This window comes from Cetorhinus maximus, chromosome 26 (genome assembly GCF_964194155.1).
Source record: "Cetorhinus maximus chromosome 26, sCetMax3.hap1.1, whole genome shotgun sequence".
Classification (NCBI taxonomy): domain Eukaryota; kingdom Metazoa; phylum Chordata; class Chondrichthyes; order Lamniformes; family Cetorhinidae; genus Cetorhinus; species Cetorhinus maximus.
This window is the reverse complement of record NC_135904.1, coordinates 21547408-21571438: the sequence shown is the minus strand read 5'-3', so window position 1 is coordinate 21571438 and position 24031 is coordinate 21547408. Positions and strand designations below refer to the sequence as shown.

General features: G+C 42.5%; 1 protein-coding gene across 1 annotated transcript in view; it reads right to left on the bottom strand.

Moving 5' to 3' along the window:
- The window catches only part of nedd4a (NEDD4 E3 ubiquitin protein ligase a), a 123470-nt gene that overhangs the window by 12362 nt on the left and 87077 nt on the right, over positions 1-24031 (bottom strand). The window contains exons 7-21 of the mRNA XM_078530344.1: positions 20828-20889; positions 16337-16439; positions 15033-15190; positions 12928-13054; positions 12605-12790; positions 12017-12079; positions 10242-10361; positions 6575-6781; positions 4971-5048; positions 4720-4774; positions 4505-4563; positions 3287-3352; positions 1869-2098; positions 998-1119; positions 746-816 (exon numbers count right to left, since the gene is read on the bottom strand). Of these exons, the coding sequence (XP_078386470.1) occupies positions 746-816; positions 998-1119; positions 1869-2098; positions 3287-3352; positions 4505-4563; positions 4720-4774; positions 4971-5048; positions 6575-6781; positions 10242-10361; positions 12017-12079; positions 12605-12790; positions 12928-13054; positions 15033-15190; positions 16337-16439; positions 20828-20889 (1707 nt within the window). The remainder of the gene's footprint in view (positions 1-745; positions 817-997; positions 1120-1868; positions 2099-3286; positions 3353-4504; positions 4564-4719; positions 4775-4970; positions 5049-6574; positions 6782-10241; positions 10362-12016; positions 12080-12604; positions 12791-12927; positions 13055-15032; positions 15191-16336; positions 16440-20827; positions 20890-24031) is intronic.

Sequence of the window (24031 nt, the reverse complement as noted above, 5' to 3'; positions counted from 1 at the left end):
TTTTTCTGCATTGTTTAGTTAATCCAGAATGGCTACCTGCCAATATTGAATGAAAATCACCTTTGTTTATAACCAAGAGGTTTGTCATTGGCCATTACAACTGACTGACTTCCTGGATTCTTCACATTGTTTCAAAGCTACAGCAACTTGCACAACTAACCAGCATCATTGCCAGGCATCTCAGCTGCAAAACTTTCCGGTGTAGCTGATTAGCATTTCAAATTTTCATGGCCATTCTTCACAGGTTTGAGCTCAGACAGCTATTTTGCCATTGTGTGCATCGCTGTGAAACCCAATTCTGCCCTCATTTAACATAGGGACACAGGGCTTAGGAGGAGAAGGTCATTTGGTCCTTCAAGTCTGCTCCCCATTCAATAAGATCATGGCTGATCTGATTGTGGTCTCAACTCCACTTCTCTGTCTGCCCCACATAACCCTCAATTCCCTTGTCTATCAAAGGTCTATCCAACTCAGCCATAAGTAAATTAAATTACCCAAGCTCCAATACTTTCTGGGGAAGAGAACTGCACGACATTGATTCAGAACACTTTCAACAAAGGTTACTGGATAGTGATCAGAAACAGGACTCTGACAGCTCCTTCCCAGACCATCACCTCGAACACTGTAATGAGGCCATGCAAAGCACTTCAACTAACTGCCCTGACAGATGAGCTCACTTCCACACAGGACAGTGCGGCTACAAAAGGAACAATTATTCCGTACGCCTACGGCATGAAACACTTACCACTGACTCCATATCCTGCAGTGTTATTGGCTTCTGAAGCATCATCTTATACAAGGGCCTGATGAAGAATCCTGCATAAATGAAAAATAAAAACTGAGTGAATTCGTGCAACTGTGGATAATTGGACACCAGCGTTAGGAAATCCTGCCAACTAAAATACATAGCGCAAAATCTCTGCCCTGCACACGATTTATGAAGTTTCCAAAAAATCCCCAGGTTTAAAATAATGTTAATGGAAATCCATGTACCTACCATCTAACAATTTTCCATGATAAACTGCCATTCCAGCTACACGGCCTATGAACTTAAAGTAGGATAGATGCTCCTCATTGCAGAGTCCAGAGTTTGGATTTATCTGTAAGGTGTAGTTGTCCCTAAAGAAAAAAGGATATTGGATTGGATTAGATGATTAGAGTCCAGTAGCCTGGCAGACATTACATGCAGTGGGCATCTTAGCAATAGAAGAGCACACAGAATCTAGTTTGAAAACATTAAAATATAACAGAAGGAAGGAGCTTTGCACCAACATTGAACCATTACATGAACGTTACAGGGTCTGCACCTATCTCTGCATTAATGTTGTTTCATTTTGGCACAATAAGAACACTGTAAAATTATTTATATACTGAAGGGTTAATGCAGTTATGCCATGGTGTAAGAGTAATAAAACGGGGGAGATGGTGGCATGGTGGTAATGTCACTGGACTAGTAATCCAGAGGCCCAGGCTACTGCTCTGGGGACATGGGTTCAAATCCCACTTTAGCAGCTGGTGGAATTTAAATTCAATTAATAAATCTGGAATTGAAAGCTAGTCTCAGTAATAGTGACCTTGAAATTATCATCAATTGTTGTAAAAACCCATCTGGTTCACTAATGCCCTTTAGAGAGGGAAATTTGCTACCATTATACATGACTCCAGGTGAACAGCAATGTGATAGACTCTTTACAGCCCTTTGAAATGGCCTGGTAAGGGATGGGCAACAAATGCTGGCCTTGCCATTGACACCCACATCCCATGAAAGAATAAAGAAAAACGAGTGTACAAAATTCCAGCACTCTTAAGCTTAAGGGTTCTGACATGAATATGAAGCAGTGGTTTCAGGGTGGGAAGTATTAACTTACGTGGCAGAATATTCAAACAGTCCATAATAAGGATTGAACATCTCCTTGGAGAGGAGAAAAAACCACTCCCTGGCAACGCCACCATAATCCAATCCTTTTTCAGAGTCAAACTCAATCCACAGTCTGGCTTTAAGGAACTCCACTCTCTTCACAGACATTATTTTTCTGTAGGAATCTTCCAAGATTGCATTACGGCGCAACTTCATTTCAAATCGATTTGGGCCATCGGACTACAAGTAAATGAAAAATCACTCTGGGTGAGGGGCTTATTAACTGATTCGATGATGGCTTGGTTTTGTAGAGACAGCCAGAGGAGAGAGCAAAACTATCAAAAGGATAATTCCAAATATGAAAATTTACATATGAAAAAAACCTTACATTCAAATAATGCCTTCAGCCCATCCCATCGCAATTTACACCAAAAATTCATTTCTGAAGCGTAGTCACTTATTTTCGTGGGCGGTCAGTTTGTGCACGACAGAAACAGGAACAAGGCAAGCGGCCAGTCATTGTGTTTTAGGTGATTTCGTTTTGGTGAGAAATATTGATCAGAACACAAGAACTCCCTGTTCTTCTGCAAGTCTTTACAGCCACCCAAACAAGTACATGAGCCTCATCCAGCAGACTGAGGAGAGCCATATCCAGGCATTCTCAGTCTGTGCTGTGATTCTACCCAGGTTAGATGGATTCGAGCGCTACTCAGACTGGCTTGAAGTCACATTACCCACTGTTTGGAACAGTGCTGGGTCTGTCCCACACACCCTGGCAACTGATATCACTGGAGCAGCCTGGCAGACTGGCAGGCCTGATTGATGTGCACATCAGCAGCAAAAGGTGAAATTTTCCAAACAGAAAACTTCAACTAACTTTAAGACAACTTTCTTCCAGCATTTCCTTGCTTCGTCTCAATTTTTTCAGCTACAATTGAAGAACTTCAGAGTTAAAGGAAAGTTACTGAAGGCCAAATGGTGAAAGTAGATTATAAATTGTTGCACTGTACATAAAGGCTACATGGCCAGACCTGACTTCTCATTCAATAATTTATTTCATTGGTAAATCATGCCAAAGTGAAGCTATGAATTAATGTTGCGATGTTTCAAGTGACACATTTTAGCACATACATTTTTCTAAAGTGCAATTCTTGTGGCTAATCTCAGCGAATAAAATGAATAAATAAATTATATTTTTGATAAACTTGGTTTCTTGTACCAGCTCATATAGGTGTGATTAACAATGCTCCTGAGATTAATCAAGGCGCTATACAAAACGGTAAACTTTTCTCCGGTGACTCCCTATCATTCCAGTCTTCATGAGCATCATGATATAACTACTTCCAAAATATTTAAATATTCTGTGCCAGTACCAATGGAAGCCACAGAGAAAAACATTATCTACTGTTATTTGACTGTAATACTCACAGGCTTCCGCAGTTTTTTCCTGAAATAATCATACTTCTGTTTGTAATCTCTTGAGTAAGGCACAGCCTATAAAACAGGATCAAAATCAACACACTTTTTTAAAATCTAAATTTGCGATCAGCTTGACAATTGAATTTAACTGTTTACTTGATTTACATTATACAAAATTAGGTGGTGCTTGGAAATGTAGTAACCTGGAGCTTCCAATATTGATAGTTTCAAAATTTGTCTTAATCCTCTCACGGGATGCGGGCATCACTGGTTAGGCCAGCATTTATTGCCCATCCCTAGTTGCCCTCGAGAAGCTGGTGGTGAGCCACATTCTTGAACTGCTGCAGTCCATGTGGCGGAGGTACACCAGAGTGCTGTTTGGGAGTTCCAGGGTTTTGGCCCAGCGACAGTGAAGGAACGGCAATATCGCTCCAAGCCAGGACGGTGTGTGGCTTGGAGGGGAACTTGCAAGTGGTGGTGTTCTCATGCATCTGTTGCCCGTGTCCTTCTTGGTGGCAGTTTTGGAAGGCGCTATCGAAGGAGCCTTCATGAGTTGCTACAGTGCCTCTTGCAGATGGTACACACTGCTGCCACCGTGCATCGGCACTAGAGGGATGAATGTTGAAGGCGATGGATGGGGTGCCAATCAAGCGGGCTGCTTTGTCCTGGATGGTGTCAAGGTTTTTGAGTGTTGTTTGAGCTGCATTCGTCCAAGCAAGTGGAGAGTATTCCATCACACTCCTGACTTGTGCCTTGTAGATGGTGGACAGGCTTTGGGGAGTCAGGAGGTGAGTTACTCACTGCAGAATTCCCAACCTCTGGCCTGCTCTTGTAGCCACAGTATTTATATGACTGTTCCAGTTCAATTTCTGGTCAACGGTAACCACCAGAATATTGATAATGGGGCATTCAGCGATGATAATGCCATTGAATGTCATGGGGAAATGGTTGGATTCTCTCTGGCACTTGTGTGGCATGAATTTAAATTGCCACTTATGGCCCAAGCCTGAACATTGTCCAGGTCTTGCTGCGTTTAGACATGGACTGCTTCAATATCTGGAGAGTTGTGAATGGTGCTGAACATTGTGCAGTCATGAGCGAACATCCCTATGTCTGACCTTATAATGGAGGAAAAGTCATTGATGCAACAGCTGAAGATGGTTGAGCCTAGGATATTGAAATATAATGTAAAATTCTAAACTCTGAAATTGTAGATTTTTTACTCACAGGTCCAGTGATGGCTACATTCTGTAAGCGAGGATCCTCCCACTGGGTAACTTTGGTATCTGCCAGAAAATATTTTCCATTTATGTTCCCTTTATTTATACGAAGAAACTTAATAGATTGAAAGCAACTGCCGGCTCAAAATAACGTCCATGTTTAAAATTGATGCTACGTTAAAAACAATAACACTTCAGAATTGTAAGAAATATCATACTCACTGTGGTCTATATAGAAAACTCTACCATCTGAGTGGACTCTCTCCTCCCAGCCAGGCTGTTGCAAAATAGAATTTAAAAAAAGACCAATATAAGAGAAAATAGGTCACTATTAGCAATATTACTTTCTTTTCAAAAATGAAGAAACAACTTAATATGAGTAAAGAATATCTTATATGTTTATATATATGCTATCTTATATAATATGTATGTAAATTTGGGGGGCAACGAGCAATAGAGAGGGGTTAACTCACAGGAAGCGGCCCAAGGTCTGAAGGGTCTAAAGATGATCGGTGCCTCATATGAACTGGAATTTTCAATCTTGGGTCCTCCTGGTTACAAGATTAAAGCACAGGATTAATGAACAACAAACAAATATTCTACTGAATTAGCAAATACAAGAAAAAGCTAATTTCACCCTTTCTGTTTAATCCACGTGTTTAAATCAATGCCAAAGACATATGAATTAGGAGCAGGAGGAGGCCACTCGGCCCCTCGAGCCTGCCCCACTATTCAATAAGATCATGGCTGTACCGATTGTAACCTCAACTCCTCATTCCTGCCTACCCCGATAACCTTTCTCCCCATTGTTAATCAAGACTCTATCTAGCTCTGCCTTTAAAATATTCAAGGACTCTGCTTCCAGCGCCCTTGAGGAAGAGAGTTCCAAAGGCTCACGACCCTCAGAAAAAATTTCTCATGTGTCTGAAATGAGCGACCCCTTATTTTTAAACAGTGACCCCTCATTCTAGATTCTCCCACAGGAGGAAACATCCTCTCCACATCCACCCTGTCAAGACCCCTCAGGTACTTAAAGGTTTCAATCAAGTCACCTCTTATTCTGCTAAACTCCAGTGGATACAAGCCTAACCTGTCCAACCTTTCCTCAAAAGACAACCTGCCGATTCCTGGTATTAGTCTAGTAAAATTTCTCTGAACTGTTTCTAACACATAGGATACATTTATAACTTTCTTCTTCCTACTACCATTTTGGCTGTGATTTAATAGATACATGTCAGATTGAGATTGGGTGCCAGACACGCCTGGAGATTTAAAAAGAACACTTGAAGTGAACCTATCCCCAGTGAGTTGCAAAACCCATCTTCAAATTCACCTTTTGGTCACCCCTCCTGACCTCCTCTGGTTCCCTATCCATTATTGACCCTTCAATCACCTTGTTAAAATGTTGTCGTTAGACCTACATTTCAATTGTTCATCTTAAACTACGATTTATTGAAAAGAACGCAAATTCAGCTCATTCATTTTGCCATTTTATGTACTTTGAAAAAATTATGCTTGAGATATTGAGAGGGGAATAATCTGAATTAACTCAACTAACCTCTTAAACCAACGTGTCACCTACTTTCCCTTCTCTGCATGCTCTCCACAATCGAGACCCAAATGAAACAGTATTTTAATTCTGACCAACGCTGCAGGATTTCAGCAGTATTCCATTTGGCTTCTCCTCCGAAGGTTCTTGCCACAGACACAATGTAATGCATCAAAACAGCACTGAGCAGCTAAGCTATACAGGTCGAGGTGGTTCATGGTCGAATCCCCAACCTGTGTTGAATCAGCTGATCTCAACCAAGGTGCTGGTGGTAGGGAAGCTACAACTTGTCTGAGTATCACTTATCTTGTGGTAGAAATGTAGACGGGAGATTGTGATAGCATTTATCTTGGTTTGTAATTTATGAATAAAATATCATATCTCTATTGAATTCAGTATACACTATTAAAAATAAATGCTTTTCAATGTACTATACATTGCACATTACTGATAATGTTCTCCCACTCAGCAGAGGAGAATATTGACAAATAAATCTTCACTCAACGCAACTGGTGGGCTTCTCCTTACCCATGTTGTAGTTTTGGTATTGTGATCAATGAAGAAAGGTCTACCATTGGTTACATTTCGGACTTCCCAGCCTGGAGGGAGAAAGCCCAATTCATATTTCCGTTGATGGTTTGGGGAGCTTTGTGGGGAATCTTGAGGAGACACTGTAGGAGGAAGATATGCTGTGGGGCTCCGACAGGGTTTTGGCTGTACTGCTTCACTAGTGGTCTGCGCCCAAAATCAAAATACTTCCCATTAATAAGACGTCAAGTACAGAATTGAGACAATTTATTTCAACTTAAACCATTGAACCACGTTAGACCACCGAAATGTAAAATGCAAAAGGGACAAGCAACAGCTTCTTAGGCATCATGACTTTGATTTATTTTGCCATAAACTTATCATTTTGGGACTGATATTTACAAAGGGAAGTTTCTGCAATTTGTAACACATATGGCGGGCTAGATGCAAAAGAAGTTCACTGATTGGGGTCAGAGGTTTCAGAAAGATTTGCAACGTTCAAACTTGTGTTGATAATGGACAGGTTTGGCTTGGAGATCTATTAACAGGAACAATGCTAAAGGAAGAGACCAGCAAAATAAAAAGAGCTAAACAATGCGCAGGCACAACAGTGATTGTAAAAAAGGAGCAAGAGATCACTAAAGTAACATTTCACAAATGCAAGGTTTATGAGGCAAGGGAGTCTGCAAGAATCCAAAACAGTGGGGTAAGGGAGAGAGGGCAAGTGGGGGCCTGCACAGGGGGAGAGGGAGAGCGTGCGCAGCGAGAGGGAGAGGGAGAGCGTGCGCAGCGAGAGAGGGAGAGGGAGAGCGTGCGCAGCGAGAGAGGGAGAGGGAGAGCGTGCGCAGCGAGAGAGGGAGAGGGAGAGCGTGCGCAGCGAGAGAGGGAGAGGGAGAGCGTGCGCAGCGAGAGAGGGAGAGGGAGAGCGTGCGCAGCGAGAGAGGGAGAGGGAGAGCGTGCGCAGCGAGAGAGGGAGAGGGAGAGCGTGCGCAGCGAGAGAGGGAGAGGGAGAGTGTGCGCAGTGAGAGGGGGAGAGGGAGAACGTGCGCAGCGAGAGGGAGAGGGCATGCAGCGAGGGAGGGAGAGAGAGAGCGCGCGAGAGAGGGAGAGAGAGCGCGCGAGAGAGGGAGAGAGAGAGAGCGCGCGAGAGAGGGAGAGAGAGAGAGCGCGCGAGAGAGGGAGAGAGAGAGAGCGCGCGAGAGAGGGAGAGAGAGAGAGAGCGCGAGAGAGGGAGAGAGAGCGCGCAAGAGAGGGAGAGAGAGCGCGCGAGAGAGGGAGACAGAGCGCGCGAGAGAGGGAGACAGCGCGCGAGAGAGGGAGAGAGCGCGCGAGAGAGGGAGAGAGAGCGCGAGAGAGGGAGAGAGAGCGCGCGAGAGAGGGAGAGAGAGCACGCGAGAGAGGGAGAGAGAGCGCGCAAGAGAGGGAGAGAGAAAGAGCGTGCGAGAGAGGGAGAGAGAGAGGGAGAGAGCGCGCGAGAGAGAGAGAATGCAGCGAGAGAGAGAGAGAGAATGCAGCGAGAGAGAGAGAAAACGGAGCGAGAGAGCGCAGAGAGAGAGTGCGCGGAGCACAGTCGGGCTGGAACACTGAACAGCCTCGGCACCTGGGAATATCTCAGGATGTACGTGTCATGGGAGCGCAAGGTTACCTTGCACAGACTTGCAGAATCTGCATCCTGTGGTCACACACTATCTGCATGTTCATGGAGTGGAATCCCGTCCTTTTAACGAAGGCACCGGGCTCACCCGCTGGTGCCTTGGTGGCCACATGTGTACAGTCGAATGCACCCTGGATGTGGAGGAGCCCAGCAATCGCTGGGTCACTCAGCCTGGCTGGCATCGTCCATACGGAAATGAAGGAAAGTCAATACCCGCCTGAACAGAGCTTCTGTCACCAGCTTAACGCATCTATGGAAACTGATTGGGAAACTCCACACAGATCCCCCACTGACCCCTGGAAAGAGCCAGGTGCATAGTTGAGGGGCACTGTGACCTTCAGAGCCACTGGCATGGGGTGTCCACCCACACAATCAGAGGTGATCTCGGGCCCAATCATCTGACAGATGGAGGTGACTGTCTCCTTCAGAGGCAGAGCCTCCTTCACCATTGCACCTCAGACATATTGAGGTAGCTGCATGGTCGCCTGTAAACCCTGGCAGCAGGATAGTGGCATCTTTTGCGGCCCCTAATGCCTTGGACTGCCAGCTGGCCCTGTGCCCCTTGTGCCTGCACCTCTCCTCCCACAGGTCCCTCCCCTGGAAGCTGCATAGGGACACCCGGCCTCCTCTCCCTTATGGCCCTCTCTTCGTCAGAGGAGGTGCCTCCTGCAGAGACCACAATCCCCATTACCAGGGTAAGGGAAGGCTGTCTGATACCTGGAAGGTTCCACACGGTCTGAATTCTCCAGGGTCCTTGGAGACACCAAGGGGTCCTGAAATGAAGTCTGGAAATGCTAACAATGAAGCCCTGAACAGAGATGAAGCCGCCACATACCAATAAGTCACCAGCAGCAAACTATCTACTAAACTCCTCACTACTCACACTGGAAATGCTGCTAACCCTTTTTATCCCGCCCGTGGATGAGGCTTTTGGAATTGTTGGCTGGCCGCTTGCCTGTTTTGCCCGTGCGACGAGCGCAAAATCACATGGGCAACAAAAATCTGCGTCAATTGACTTTTTACTGGCCTTAACTGGCCTCTTAATTAATAGCGGGCGCAGCTCCAGCACCCGTGTGTGGCCGCCAACCGAAATATCGTGCGAGTGCGCGATGACGTCAGGATGCTCACCCAACGCCATCTTGTGTTATTTTACGCTCGAGTTTGTCGGGGTGCCCAGCACGTTGAGCGAAAGATTTTGCCCCATGTACCATCCAGTGACATGACCAAAATGTAACACCAGCTTCTAAAACCATTTTACCTCGTAAACAAAATTTAATAGCTCCACATTCTTTATAGCCACTTCTCTAAAATTGTGGGCAATGCATGTGACCAGCTAAGTGCCTGAATGTATGGTGGAGGTTTAAAGAACAGCTGGTTACATCTGGGCTCTGTTCCCATTGAATACATGACAGAGCCCATCAATCACTTAGGATATCATGAAAAATAGCCCAGATCTCTAGGCCAGTAATTCTGGCAGTAGATCATCAAATTTGAATCTCAGTTTCACAAGTTCTTGGCTGGATCAACCATGGAGAAAACAATTACAGTGGCAGAACAATCAATCCACTCTTTCTGGCTAGGATGTGGTGGAGAAAGAGGAGGAGGAGGAAGAGGAATTCAAGGCAGGGAATTTTAGAAGCTAAATCCTAAACTCATTCACAGCATTTGATTAAAGGACTGCACTGACAGCAACAATGGTGAAGTTTGTGACTGAGATCGGAACACCTTCTGATGGGAGGAGCAATATAACATCAGTTCGCATCCAAAAAAAATTTTGCTTTCAATGTCAAAATAGCTGATACATTTCAAAAAATGTGCAATTGAGCTGACAGTAAGCCAGAATTTTCATTCAGCTAACAATCCATCTAAGAAATAAATGTGTACATGGAATCATTATCAGTTACAAATTTCCTTAATTTCACCATACTGATAAAACCATGACAAAATTTTCCCCTTAGGCCCTGCAAGCAGAACAGATTCACGTATAATCTGACAGTCTGTAGTATAACTTGCCTGCATTACAGGTCGTGTCCAGCTAGTGGTTCGGTTATTGTGGTTGACGTAATAAGCTCTTCCCTTGTCGTCCTTCTTTACTTCCCAGCCGGGTGGCAATCCTGTTGACGTGGGTAAAATCTAGCACAGGCAAAAGATTAAATTAAATTAGCTAAATGCAGCCCAACGACACAAAGGAATCACCGAAGGTAGAAAGTTCTGATTTACTGATACGCTTTAGTATTAAAGTTCTGTTTCAAAACGGAATTTATTCCAAAAAAAAACAAGAATTTTGTAAGTTTTCTAGATGTGAACATCCATAGTAAAGCTACGTAAGGGAGCCACTTGCGAGGGGCTTAACCCATGGGTCAAAATCCTGGAACTCCCTCCCGAACAGCACAGTGGGTGTACCTATATCATATGGACTGCAGCGGTTCAAGGCGGCAGCTCATCATCACCTTCTCGAGGGCAATTAGGGGACGGGCAATAAATGCTGGCCCAGCCAGCAACGCCCACATCCCGTGAATGAATAAAAAAAAAAATCTCATCTCTTCAATGTGGCACAATGTTAAATGTATGTTTGATGACATTCCTTGGGATGTTTTAGGATATGGGCGTTATACAAATGCAAGTTGCTCTTTTACTTTAACTTTATGTGTTTGTAGCAGCAGATTCACCATGGTGCTCATGGGATAGGGACATGGGAACAGGAGTCGGCCATTCAGCCCTTCGAGCCTGCTCCACCATTCAATAAGATCATGGCTGATCTGGTTGTGGCTTCAACCCCATCTTGCTGTCTGGCCCTTATAACCCTGGACTTACCTTGGCTCTCAAAAACCTGTCTAACTCTGCCTTGAATAAATTCAATGACCACTGCTTTCTGGGAAGAGAGTTCCAGAGACCAACGATACTCAAGAGAACAAAAAAACCTTAAATAACTTATGTCTATGTAGATGGTTTATGTTTAGCTTGGCTTGTCCTTTTAAAACCATTGTTGAAGTAATTCCATTAAGCCTTTGAGGAAGTGGTATGTACAGGTTAGGATATGTGCTGTGACATTGCTCACTGGAAATCAGGTAATACAGTGCTGACAGTAATACACTACTGACAAGAGTATTATACCATGTAATGCATACTATATTAGCCTGCTGAATTGCAGCTGTTTTTAAAGCTGGCAAAGTCTAACAATCAGGAAACAAAGGCTTGTCAGTTATTAATTGCTTTTTGGTCAGGGAGTGTCCGAACCAGAATTTATGATTCAAGAAACCATTGGGAGGTCTGACTTCTACCAAATTAGGTTGTCAAGATGAATCCTTTTGCTGAGCTCGCCAGAAAGCCCACAGTTCTGGAAATGATCCAATTTTAATAGCGCATTTAAGTGCCGCGAGTGTCAGTCACTGGGAACCTAAACTAATGAGGATCGCAAATTGGATCATTTTTCTGCTAATATTGAAGGAAATTAAAGAGGAGATTCAACCAAAGCTAAGTTTTGTCCAACCCGCATTGAAAACGCTAAACAAGTTACAGCAGGGATGACTTTAGTGGCTCGAGTTTTTTTTGGAACTGTATTGATGGCAGGCTAATGGTAGAAGAAAAAAAAGCGTGGGCAGCATGGGATCTCGCGTTCAACAAAATTAGTGATGTGAACCTGATCAGGGTGGCTCCAAATATCCTGCACAATATCCTGAAAGGAATGTCCTTGGGGTGTTTTCACCTATTGAGTAACAGAATATTCATCGAAATATTAAGTAGCTGTGCACATTGACAAATTTTATAAGGAAAAAGGCAAAACTTACAACTGGCAGCATGGGCTGTTCTTCCAAAATAGTTTGCGAACTCCCTCGTCTACTGGAATGACTCTTGAGAAAGTAAAACGGGACATGTAAAATGTCAAAATAATTTGCATGGAGATCATTTTTGTTTTTACAAATAACACTGCTCAGTGTAATTGAATATTGGAAGGGCAAATAGGTGGAGCTGTGACTAGGTTGAACAAGTGGGTCTACAAGTTTCCATGGGCAGAGACCAAAATATAATCCTATGGACATCAAACGAAACCAAATTATTCTGATTATTCCACATCGCACTGCTCACAGATATAATGTTGAAGTGGGCTGCACATTTATCCCAAAGTTTTAATCGCTTCATGAGCGCGTGCAAACTGTACACCAAGACTGGCCTGACTAACGGCTGCTCAAATCCAACAAATGGATATGCAACATTCGTTTAATTCAATTCGAGCTTTATACAGGAAGACACTGGCAACTTTCACGTGACGCTCGAAAGATTCAAGTGCACCAACCTTTTAATTATGGGAAGGCTGAAACCAAATATTAACATGCGTTTAAATTATAAGAGGCTCAAAAATCTGCCATTTCACTCACTGAGCAGGAGCTGCGCCGATCTGAAACTGTACACCCAGAAGCCTGAAAACGCCTACTAAGTTCCTCCGCAAGTTGGTTTTGCAAATCGAAACCTGCGTTCTGTCCTGTAGGTGTATGGGGAGGTGGGGGTGACTGAGGGTTGCAGCTACTGAATGCAGTTTCATCATCAGTTATAACTTCCCAGCTCTGTGAAGAGAGTTTTTTTTTAAAAAAAAGGTATTACATTTTTTTTTTTAAAAAACCAATTCTTCATTTCAACTTATTTTTAACATAACACACTCTTGTACGGGTTTGTCTTTTAAGTGAAAAGCGTTTAAACTCACATCTGGAGAATCTCTGTTGTTTTCAGGAGTTTCAGTTTCTTCTGATATCTGTCTCCGTGTACTATATACACGCTGTGCCTCCAGCTGGAAGTTATTTCGACAACGGTTTATGTCAGATGCAGTGTCCCTGTAGGGCAATTATGGATAACTTCTTGTAAAGCCAAGGTTTTGGTTGTCTGTTTCCCTCAAACAATGCAAACACACATCTTTTTCCCTTTTAATACCAAATCTTTCACAGATCATTCCCAATAAATGTAAAAATGTAACTTTTCAATCACAAGTGATACTCGAGAGTCTCTTGAAACATCAGAAACAGTGCATAACATCCCCTTGCTCAACTTTCAAAGGAGACCTCCTGGTCATATAATTTTTTATTCTTCCAAAATGATCTAAGCTGCATACATCTTTGTGTAAACATGACAACTGTAAGTCAGCCAACAGGAGCCAGATGCTTGCAGTGCATATTCGGTCTCGCACTCTTCATCTTCTGACTCGATGAAGCATTCAGAATTGTAAGGAGATACCATCAAGGAGAAACAAAAGCAGAAGGGAAAGAAATTGAAATCACTCATTTTTGTGTTCAGTAACAAACTTCAAAGAAGGGCCATTTGTATGAGTGTCTGAGAATCCACTATTGTAGCTACTGGTTTCCAATTGTTATCTTGTTACATGGGCTTCAAACACTCAAGTGAAAATGTGCCATATGCTGTGATTCTGAGCAATTGGGGTCAGAAACGTCACAATTTACTCCTGAATTCAGTCAACTTATCTCAGGCAGGTAGACAGCTGGAGTACAACAGGTGATGTGTGAAACTATATTGCTGTTCCTTCACTGTCGCCGAGTCAAAATCATGGAACTCCCTCCCTAACAGCACTTTAGGTGCACCTCCACCACATGGACTGCAGCGAACCTCAGGGGCAATTAGGGATGGGTAATAAATGCTGGCCTAGCCAGTGACATCCACATCCCGTCAATGAATAAATTTTTAAAAAACAACCCCTACATGTCAAATGACTTAAGGCACAGTTCAAAGCAGTCCCTCACTGGGCAGTAGCTGGCAGCTGGAATTCAGCAGCCTTTAGATTGCTGCTTATGTTACATTCGTGCCGCCGGGACACTGTCTCTTGCTGCGAGCAGCAAATTGCTGCATTTACTGAGGCCAGCCACCAGGAAGGAGCGCCTGGCAAAAGGCCGGAACACCTGGCTACTGATCTTAATGAATCTGGCAACACTATGTCAGGGTTGCAATCAGCTGAGTGAAGCACTGTAACGTAAAAACAACTCGAGACCACCTGACAATTGGCATAGCAAATAAAATCGGGCCCATCTCAATACCACAGTTCAGTATGTGAAGATTTAGTATAGACTGCACAAATCCACTGAGTAATAGGGTAAGGAAAGGCAGTACAATAAATTTACAACCCAGTAGGTTTTGAAAACTTTACTCCTCAGCCACCAATATTTTAAAATATCAAATTGACCACCTTCCATTGTTCGAACCAATATGCTGTCCCATATTGGAAGAGGCCATTTTGTTAGCATTTAGTATGCAAATTAATTTGAATGAATCGCCAAACTAACTTGAGCAAGAACTTCTCGCTCTTACGAATGTGATTTCACTAAAGCAGTATCTTCCTGCTGGCACACATTCTAACAATAGGTGAACAGTAATTCACTTTTACTACTTTTCCGTCTCTTAATTTTCACTCCGCCTGCAAAGCTGGCTAGTGAGTAGGAGTCAAAATGAGAAGTTAAATATGAATCCCTGGATGCTATTAGCATTAAACACCAAATAAATAAATTTTATGCTCGAGGTTTCAAGGTTGATAGAAAACAAAAGCCATCTTTTCCAAGTTGCACTTTTTATATCACCTGTCGGCTGACCCAGTTTCTCTGGCAGTCTATTATGCAGGGCAGTCGTCTCACTTAGTTCTACACCATAGAGGTGAATCTAACAGCTATTTTTGGAAACTGTTAACTACCTGCAAGTGAAGACAGTGCAATATAGAGCAGAATTATTTTTCAGGCTACAGTGAGACTGGACATCAATTCAAGTGCTCAGAGTGCCCCCCTTTATAAACGCAGTGAAATTCTGAAGACTTACTGAGAACTTGGTCGAATCCACTGTGTTGTTCTGGTTTCGTGGTTGACAAAATAAGTTCTCCCCAGATTATCCTGCTTCTCTTCCCAGCCACTGGGCAATGCAGGAGGTGGTTGGCTATGGACAGTCACGCTCTGTTGGTCCAAAAGTTCCCAGCCAGGCTGTAGGTAAAAAGCAACACTGAAGTGTGGAAAAGTAATTGTTTTGAGGCCTAATGTAATGTTTCTACATTTGGAAAAGAACACAGCAACTTTTATTCAGAGTACAAATGAAAATTATTACAGGTCTTGAGGAACTTAGAATCCACTTTTCTTGTCACATAAAAATGCACACTTTAAAAGATGAAAAAGGAACATATTAAGTGAGCCACTATTGGTTATATCTTAAAATCTGAACTATAAATTATCTGGCCTTTAGGTTTTATTTAAGTTTGTTACCTTAAGACCAAAATACACAAAGTCGATTACTTCTAATACAATCTGCAATTTGTGTAGGTTAGCGTTTTGTGTGTTCATTTAATGCCCTGTGGAAGAGTAGTAAGAAGTAAGCTCTTTGCACAGAAAGTGTATTGGGGTGAGTTGTACAGCTGGAGCAAATCAGCCCAAAAAAAAATGAGATGATTCACTCTGGGTTGTTTCTGTGCACCTCCTAGAGCCAAATAGCTATACAGACAGATGTTTGCAAGTACATGAAATGCCTGTTGACTAAATTATAAAATGGCGTTTTGCATTTAGAAGGAAATTAAAACGGGAAATGAAAAATGAGTGGGATGGCGGGGTGGGGGTTGGTGGGGGGTGGGGGGGGGGGCGGCGGAGAGAAGAGAAGCAAAAGAAAATTTGCACCAAAACCCTTGGATTTTTCTGCAACATTAAAGGAGCTATATAAATGTAAGTTGTTGTTTTCATTAGGTATCATTCACAAGCAGAACTGCAAAGAGCAATTAGATTTTTTAATGTACTTATAAAACCTGGTAGGTGCTCTAGCGGTATGTGCCCGGACCAGTGTTGTGACTCGATAAAAAAAAATTCAATTTATTCAGACCAGATGGTTTGCACAGTAGGGAACATGCATGAACAATGAAATAGCAACATTCAACAGAACAAACTGATACTTCCGGCAATCCTTGTGCACATTTGTGGGTGCACCTATGTTGGAAACACAAAAAATAGAATTTCAAAGCAGCAATTTAAAAACACTAAATGGAACTTAGATGGTTAAACAATTTTTTTTTTTATGATTCGCTCAAAAATGGTCATCAAGAAGAGGAAGAATTTGTACAATGACCAGAAAAAGCTTTTTACACTTACCTCCGATTCATCAGTTTGCTCTGTGCTATCTTCTTCAGAAGCATTACTCTTAGGAAGATAGGTCATCTTTAATCGAAGATGCCCCTTAACCCTGGATTTATGACTGCACAAAATACAACAAAAGCAATAATTAATAACAATCAAGCAATTTTGGTCCAAGTACAGACAATATTCAAGGGGGGAAAACAGAATAAATCTTGCTTTTCATAGTTGTGATTTTTTGGAAAAAGTGCGTTTCTAAATATTACTGATACAACAGTAAGGGAACCTTAAAGTATCACTATGGATTATGAAGGCTGCCTTTCACTCGTCTAGAAAATTATTTTTATCTTGGCAATTCCCATAGCACAATGAAAAATTAAATAAATAACTACCTTGGCTTTAAAATCGCATGTAGAAGCAATTAATCATAGAGTATGCCAAGATTTCAGCCACTGATGTTACTTTGGAAAAGGAGGGCAGATATGAATAATGACAGTTCAGGCACTGTGCTGAATGGATTCAAAATTCATAAGTGGGGAGAGAGCAGCTCCTAATAATATTTTAATCTGAAGGCAACTTTTTTTTTTAAAAAGGGCAAGTTATCTGGGGAGTCATGAAGCTAATACCTTGGCCTAGATCCAGGGTTCAATATTGTAATGCATTCTAGTTCGGTTTGTCACAGCCGTATGAATTTAATTCCAAATGTCAAAGTGGAATTTAAGACTTTGGCCAAATGACTGGCTTGGGAGAGAAAGATGACAAAGTAAGTCATTCATGTTATCGTATTAGTCAATGTAAATTATGCATCACATAATTGTGTAATTAGCTTCTTCTACAGGGTCTCTTGCACAGAAGTAAATAAATAATGAAGAATTTGCACAAACATTGGTTAAGTAGCAGTTAGGTCACTGATTTAATGACTTTAACCAGTGAAGGGCTAAGCCACACCACAGACCATTGAAGTTTAGAGTTTAATCCCCCTTTTGTGCTGAGTTAGCAGATCTCAGACAGGGTGGCAGTAGGAATATTACAACGGGCTTCCAATATTTTCCTGGCTCAAGCAAACCCCAAAAGGCCTCTGGTTTCCACTATCCAAGAACCTTTGCTGCAAGTGCATAGGTCAAGGATTGGGCTCAGCAGTGTTGAACTTCAGCTTTAGGATCACACATGAATATCTGGGCGAGGTACAAGAGGACACCAGTAATTGCCTTGAGGAGAATAGGAAGGGAGACAAGTTTCCTTTACAGTTTAAAGCAACCTCCTTCCAGCCCCATAACGTTTAGATCTCTGCACTCCTCCAATTCTGGCCTCTAGTACATCCAAGATTTCATTCACTCCACCATTGACAGCTGTGCCTTCAACTGTCTGAGCCATAAGCTCTGGAATTCCCTTCCTCTACCTCCCTATCCCTTTTAAATTACTCCTTAAAACCTATTTTGACCATATGTTCAGTCACCTGTCTTCAATATCTTGCTGGCCCAGTGTCAAATTTTATCTGATGGTGCTCCTGTGAAGGAACATGACCTTGAAGGTACTATATCAATGCAGGTTTTTGTTGAAGGATTCTTGTGGCTGATCATTTCACACAAAGATAGGATAAGGGGCAATAAAATTGGAGCTCACATTCTTTTTTATCTCATACTTGTTGTCAATGCATGAGAGGACAAAAGCAAATAGGGAGAGAAGTGGCATGCAGGTAAGAAAATCCAGCAATGATAGTCAAGGAAATTCCTCTGGAACAGATAAGAACAGGAGTTGGCCACAGGAGTTGGGGACACAGTCTAGAGTAGGCCATTTAGGACTGACATAAGGAGGAATTTCTTCACTCTGTGGGTGGTGAATCTTTGGAATCGTCGACCTCAGAGGGCTGTGGAGGCTCAGTCATTGAGTATGTTCAAGACGGAGATCGATATATCTTTAATACGTAGAAATCTAAAGGGATATGGTGATAGCACAGGAAAATGGCAATGAAGTAGGAGTTCAACCAAGGTCTAGTTGAATGGCGCAGCAGGCTTGAGTGGCTTACTCCTGCTCCTATTTCACAATGTTTCCTATTCAGCACCTTGAACCTGTTCAAACTTTTATTCTACATGGTTAAAATATTGATTAAGATATATACGTTAAAAAAATCAAGCCAAGCACCTCACTCCCCCAATTGTTCAGCTGCGAGTAGAAGTCTCCAGGTTTAATACCTGGCCTTTGTTGAGTCAGCTGATCGGGGGGAGGCAGTGGTCAGGGCACTATCACTGATTTCAGCGCCCCCAGATTAAGAGGGAGAAAACAGCTGGGGTTCCCACTTCAGAATGCCACCAAGCAACCACTAGACAGACATTGAGGGTGAACATGAGATGATCACAGGGTAGAGTTCAACCATAACACTCCTAATCTAGGGTCATAGGAACAATAGGCCAATTGGCCCCTCAAGCCCACTTTGCCATTCAATGAGATCATGGCTGATCTGTGACCCAATCCCATGTAGCCATATTTGCCTCATATCCCTTAATAGTTTTGATTAACAATAATTTCAGATTTAAAGTTAACAATTGATTCAGCAGGCACTGGTATTTGTGGAAGAGAATTCCAAACTTCTACCATCCTTTGTGTGTAGAAGCACTTCCTAACTTCACTCCTGAAAGTATTAGGATCACTAGTACAGGTGAAGTCAACCTGCAATCAAACTAATTCACGATCAAAAACACAACTTATAGGCTATATCCTCTAGCTCCAGGTCGCCCAACCAGCCAAAGTAATTTCTCGCCAGTTACCCCATCAGCTCCCCTTAATATCATTAAAGCTTTGATTAAGTTACCCCACAATCTTCTAAATTCTAGGAAATAGAAACTGACTTTCCTTGTAGATCTGCCCTTGGAGTTTAGGTATCATTCTGGTAAATCTCTGCTGGACTCCCTCCAAGGCCAATATATTTTTCCAAAGGTATGGTGCCCAGATCTAAACACAGTATTTCAGGCGCAACTGCGGCCTTACTTCTACTCCTTGTATTTCAGCCCTCTCAATATAAAGGCCAACATTCCATTAGCCTTTTAAATTATTTTTCTGCCTACGCATGATGACATTTCACGGATCTATGTACATGGACCCCCAAGTCTCTTTGGGCATCCATTGCTTGTAGCTGTTAACCAAAAAAGTACTCTGATCTAACTTGTATTGATCCAAAAAGTGATGACCCTACATTTGCCTATATTGAAATCCATACACCACAGATTTGCTTATTCGCATAACCTATTATGATTGCTCTGCAATTTTATGCTTTCACCTACACTGCTTACAATGCTCTCTACTTTTCATCATTAGCCAATTAGGATATATGGCTCTCTATCCCATCATCTAAGCAGTTAATAATTAATGTGAATACTTGAAGCTCCGACACATATCCCTACGGAACAGCACTGGTCATATTCTGCCTATGTGAGCACAAGCCGACTATCTCTATTCCGTCTCCTGCCACCTGGTCATCTCCCAACTCAGTCAATAATTTGTCCTCAATTCCATGAGCTTCAAATTTGGCTAATGGTCGTTCATGAGTGACAATACTGAGTCGATTCCAGAAGTCCATAGGCATTCCCCTGTTCACAGTTGTGGACCATCACTATGCATGAAAAATAGCCAGTTGAGTGAAGTACTGCCTGACACCCGAGGAACGACACCTTAGCAAGAAATCAACCCTTAAGGTAGGGAACAAACTATCAAGCAAACAAATCAGGCAAAATATCAAATCTCCAAGTTTCTCATTCAAAACTGCTTAATTCAAATTATCTGACAATCTGAACTTTTCAAGCGCGAAACTCCCTATTTTATATGTTATCAACATTGCTTATTTCAAATAGCTATATAATTTAAATGTTTTAGTGTAGAGAAAGGGGCTTGGAATTAATTGTTAGGATTAGATTCTGTTTGTATCTCAATGGACATTCTGAAATGCAAAACTGCGGACAGGAGTCATTTTCTCCCTTGTTCTGGTGGACAGGTGTTTATTGGTTAAGCACTAAGTGTACATATGGAACTGTTCTAGTGCGTCTGTAAAAGTAAATGAGTTTGAGGTAGCGAATGAGACGAGTTTGGATTGACTTCGCTTGGGCGTGTTAAGTGTTTGTAAGTGTTTCCAATAACTTACATTTCTTTAGATCAACCTTCAGTTCATTTGGCTGCATTTTCAGAAATAGACCTGAAATGTGACTATGCCAAAAAAAAAATACCAGCACTGACAGCGATAGCAACTTTCAGTGTCCTTATTAACTTTACTGCACGGTCACTAATAGCTTCTGACAGCTCGAAATGTGAGTACCAAAGAAATCTCAGCACAACAGGTTTCATCAGGTACAATGCTAAGTTGTGATATGCTATTTTGAATTTTTGCCAGCAACTTCAAAAAATCCAAATTAGTATCTCTGAGGAGATCAGAATTCACGCAATAACTATCAAGTATTTCCTGGAGAGAAGCTGCCCTACGGTTTGCTGAGTATCTATGTTAAACTGAATACTTTCACTTACCTTCTAGGATGAAGAATAAAATCCTTGAATGTATATGGTCTCTCCAGGTTTGGATTTTCAGTCTGCAATGAAAAGGGTACCCATTAATTCTGATATGTTTGCTTACATTTCAATTACATTTTTCTACTCCAGTTCTTATATTTTCTTTCCATCCAATTACTCATTTGCACATATTTTTCTTCAACCAGGAAAGCCATGCAATCCAACTTGTGGGTTTCTGCACAAAATCTGCCAACAGTGCTCCAACAGCCAACAGAATGTGCTTAAACCATGAAACAGGCGATGTATTTTGCCTGGTCCCAAGGTACAGTAATCTGGACTCGGTGAAAACTAACACAGTGCGAGGTACATTCTAATTAGTGGTTAAGGGAATCCTTAGGCACCTGCGAGGCTGTCATTATTTATAGCCTCCAGTTGAGTTACATATATTACAATTGCCCACAGTTTGAACAGAACAAGTCTTTATTCCCGTTAATAGTTAAACATCAGGCTTATTTTACCTGCATGGTTAGTTACTTTCTTCCCAGACTATTGCTTTACTTGTGCCTCAAAAGTAAGTGGTTAAGCGAATGGCTAAGTTGGCACAGTGAAGGGAATGTGGTGTGCTCGCCAGAAGTTTAGGAAATGCAATGTAACCTCAAGAGTCCTGGGCTGCTCACCTCAGTCAAAGCAGAAAGATTTTTCTTCCATTTGGCAGAGAAGTAACAATATCTTAAGCAGCTCAGAGTGGATTAAACATTTTAAGGAACAATTTGTGCCAGGTGAATGATGGAGGAGGAGAGGAATACTTCCTCTCTACTTATTGACCCCCATGTCAACAATGAGCATTTTTACGTCTCGTAGAAGTTATAGCCACAGAAAAGCACATTCACTAGGCGGTCTTCTGGCTTGGTGGGTGGGGCTCCTGCCTCTGAGCCAGAAGCTTCAAGTTCAAGTCCCACTTGAGGGCTATTTGGCCATGGAAGGAGCGTTCATGATGTGGTTCAAACAGGTTGATAACCAGCCTGCTTATCCTTCCAACACTTCCTCCATATTCCCCAAAGGGGAAAAAAAAGCGTGCGTAAAGAAATGAAACAAACAAACAAACTTCACTGGTTCAGCTTGTTTCACTTCCCACAAGAACCCTTTAGCCTCAGGAAGATTGTTAACTGAGTATTAAATTGGAGCTGGAACTTTCTAGACTTTAAAGCTGGGAGGAGGAGTTGGCGTTAAGGACTAAAAGGCTATGATCACTTCAGACTGGGGGATAAGGATGTGATAACAGGCCATTTAGAAAATACCAACGGGATTAGACAAAGTCAACATGGATTTATGAAAGGAAAATCATATTTGACTAACCTACTGGAGTTTTTTTTGAGGACGTCACTAGCAGAATAGATTAGGGAGAACCAGTGGATGTGGTGTATTTGGATTTTCAGAAAGCTTTTAATAAAAGGTTAGTGTGTAAAATTAAAGCAGATGGGATTGGGGGTAATATATTGGCATGGATTGAGAATTGGTTAGCAGACAGGAAACAGAGAGTAGGAATAAATGGGTCTTTTTCGGGGTGGCAGGCGGTGACTAGTGAGGTATCACAGGGATCAGTGTTTGGGCTCCAGCTATTTACAATATATATCAATGATTTGGATGAGGGAACCAAATGTAATATTCCCATGTCTGCTGATGACACAAAACTTGTTGGAAATGAGCAACGAGGAAGGTGTTAAGAGGCTTCAAGGCGATTTAGACAGGTTGTGTGGGCAAAAACATGGCAGATGCAGTATAACATGGATAAGTGTGAAGTTATCCACTTTGGTAGGGAAAACAGAATGGCCGAGTATTATTTAAATGGTGGTAGACTGGGAAATATTTATGTATAAAGGGACCTGGGTGTCTTTGTACACTAATCACTGAAAGCAGGTGCAGCAAGCGGCTAAGGTGGCAAATGGTATGTTGGCCTTCATTGTGAGAGGACTTGAGTACAGGAGCAAGGATGTCTTACTGCAGCTGTACAGGGCCTCGATGAGACCACACCTGAAGTGTGCAGTTTTAGTCTCCTTACCTAAGGAAGGATATACTTGCATAGAGGGAGTGCAGCGAAGATTCACCAGACTGATTCCTGGGATGGCAGGATTGTCATATGGGGAGAGATTGGGCCGACTAGACCTGTATCCACTGGAGTTTAGAAGAATTAGAGGAGATCTCATTGAAACACAAAATTCTGACAGGAATGGACAGGCTGGATGCAGGGATGATATTTCCTCTGGCTGGGGGTGGGTCTAGAACAAGGGGTCACAGTCTCAGGATACGGGGTAGACCATTTAGGACTGAGATGAGGAGAAACCTCTTCACTCAAAGGGTGGTGAGCCGATGGAATCCTCTACCACAGAAGGCTGTGGAGGCCAAGTCATTGAATATACTTACGAAGGAAGTAGATAGATTTCTGGACTCTAAAGGCATTGAAGTGTATGGGGAGTGTGCAGGAGTACGGCGTTGAGATAGGAGGTCAGCCATTATCATATTGAATAGCGGAGCAGGCTGGAAGCGTCAAATGACCTCTTCCCGCTCCTATTTTCTATGCTTCTATGTTTCTAATATTTGTTATTGGCCTGGGGTCATAAGTAGAAAAAGTATTCCTTTCCTTAAACTCTCTTAGCTGATTATATTGCTGTTGATCTCCTGCTAAGATCAATGACAAAAAATCTTTGGAAATGCTCCAAAAGCTCAGGCAGCATCTGTGGAGAACCAGGACTTGATTTCTCAGTCTCTACTGAATCTACTCTGATGACGCCAGAGGTTCATGTGCTTCCTTCTATTCAGCCAAGGATTCGTCTCTTCAACCAAGGATTCCCCTCCATAAGTCCTTGATCAAGTCTGTTCCATTTTCCATGTTTCTGTCGTAACCTCTTCCCCATCCCGATCCCCACCATCAACTCAGAATCAAGATAGGGTCCCCTTGCCCTCACCTTCCATCTCACCATTTGGTAGATCATCGATACCCCTTTCTCTGCTTCTATACCGAGCCCACTTGCAGGTGGCTGACTGTCCCAAACTCAAGTCCCACTTCCCTTCCACAGCCTTCAGGCTCCTGACGTGAACTCAGCAATTTAGCGCGCCTTGCTGTAAATCGGACAGCTTTACATCCCAGGGGAAGTGGGTTACCCATTTCTCAGGAGTTCACCGAGAACAGAAAGCAACATTTAAAGTAAAAATGGCCACACAACA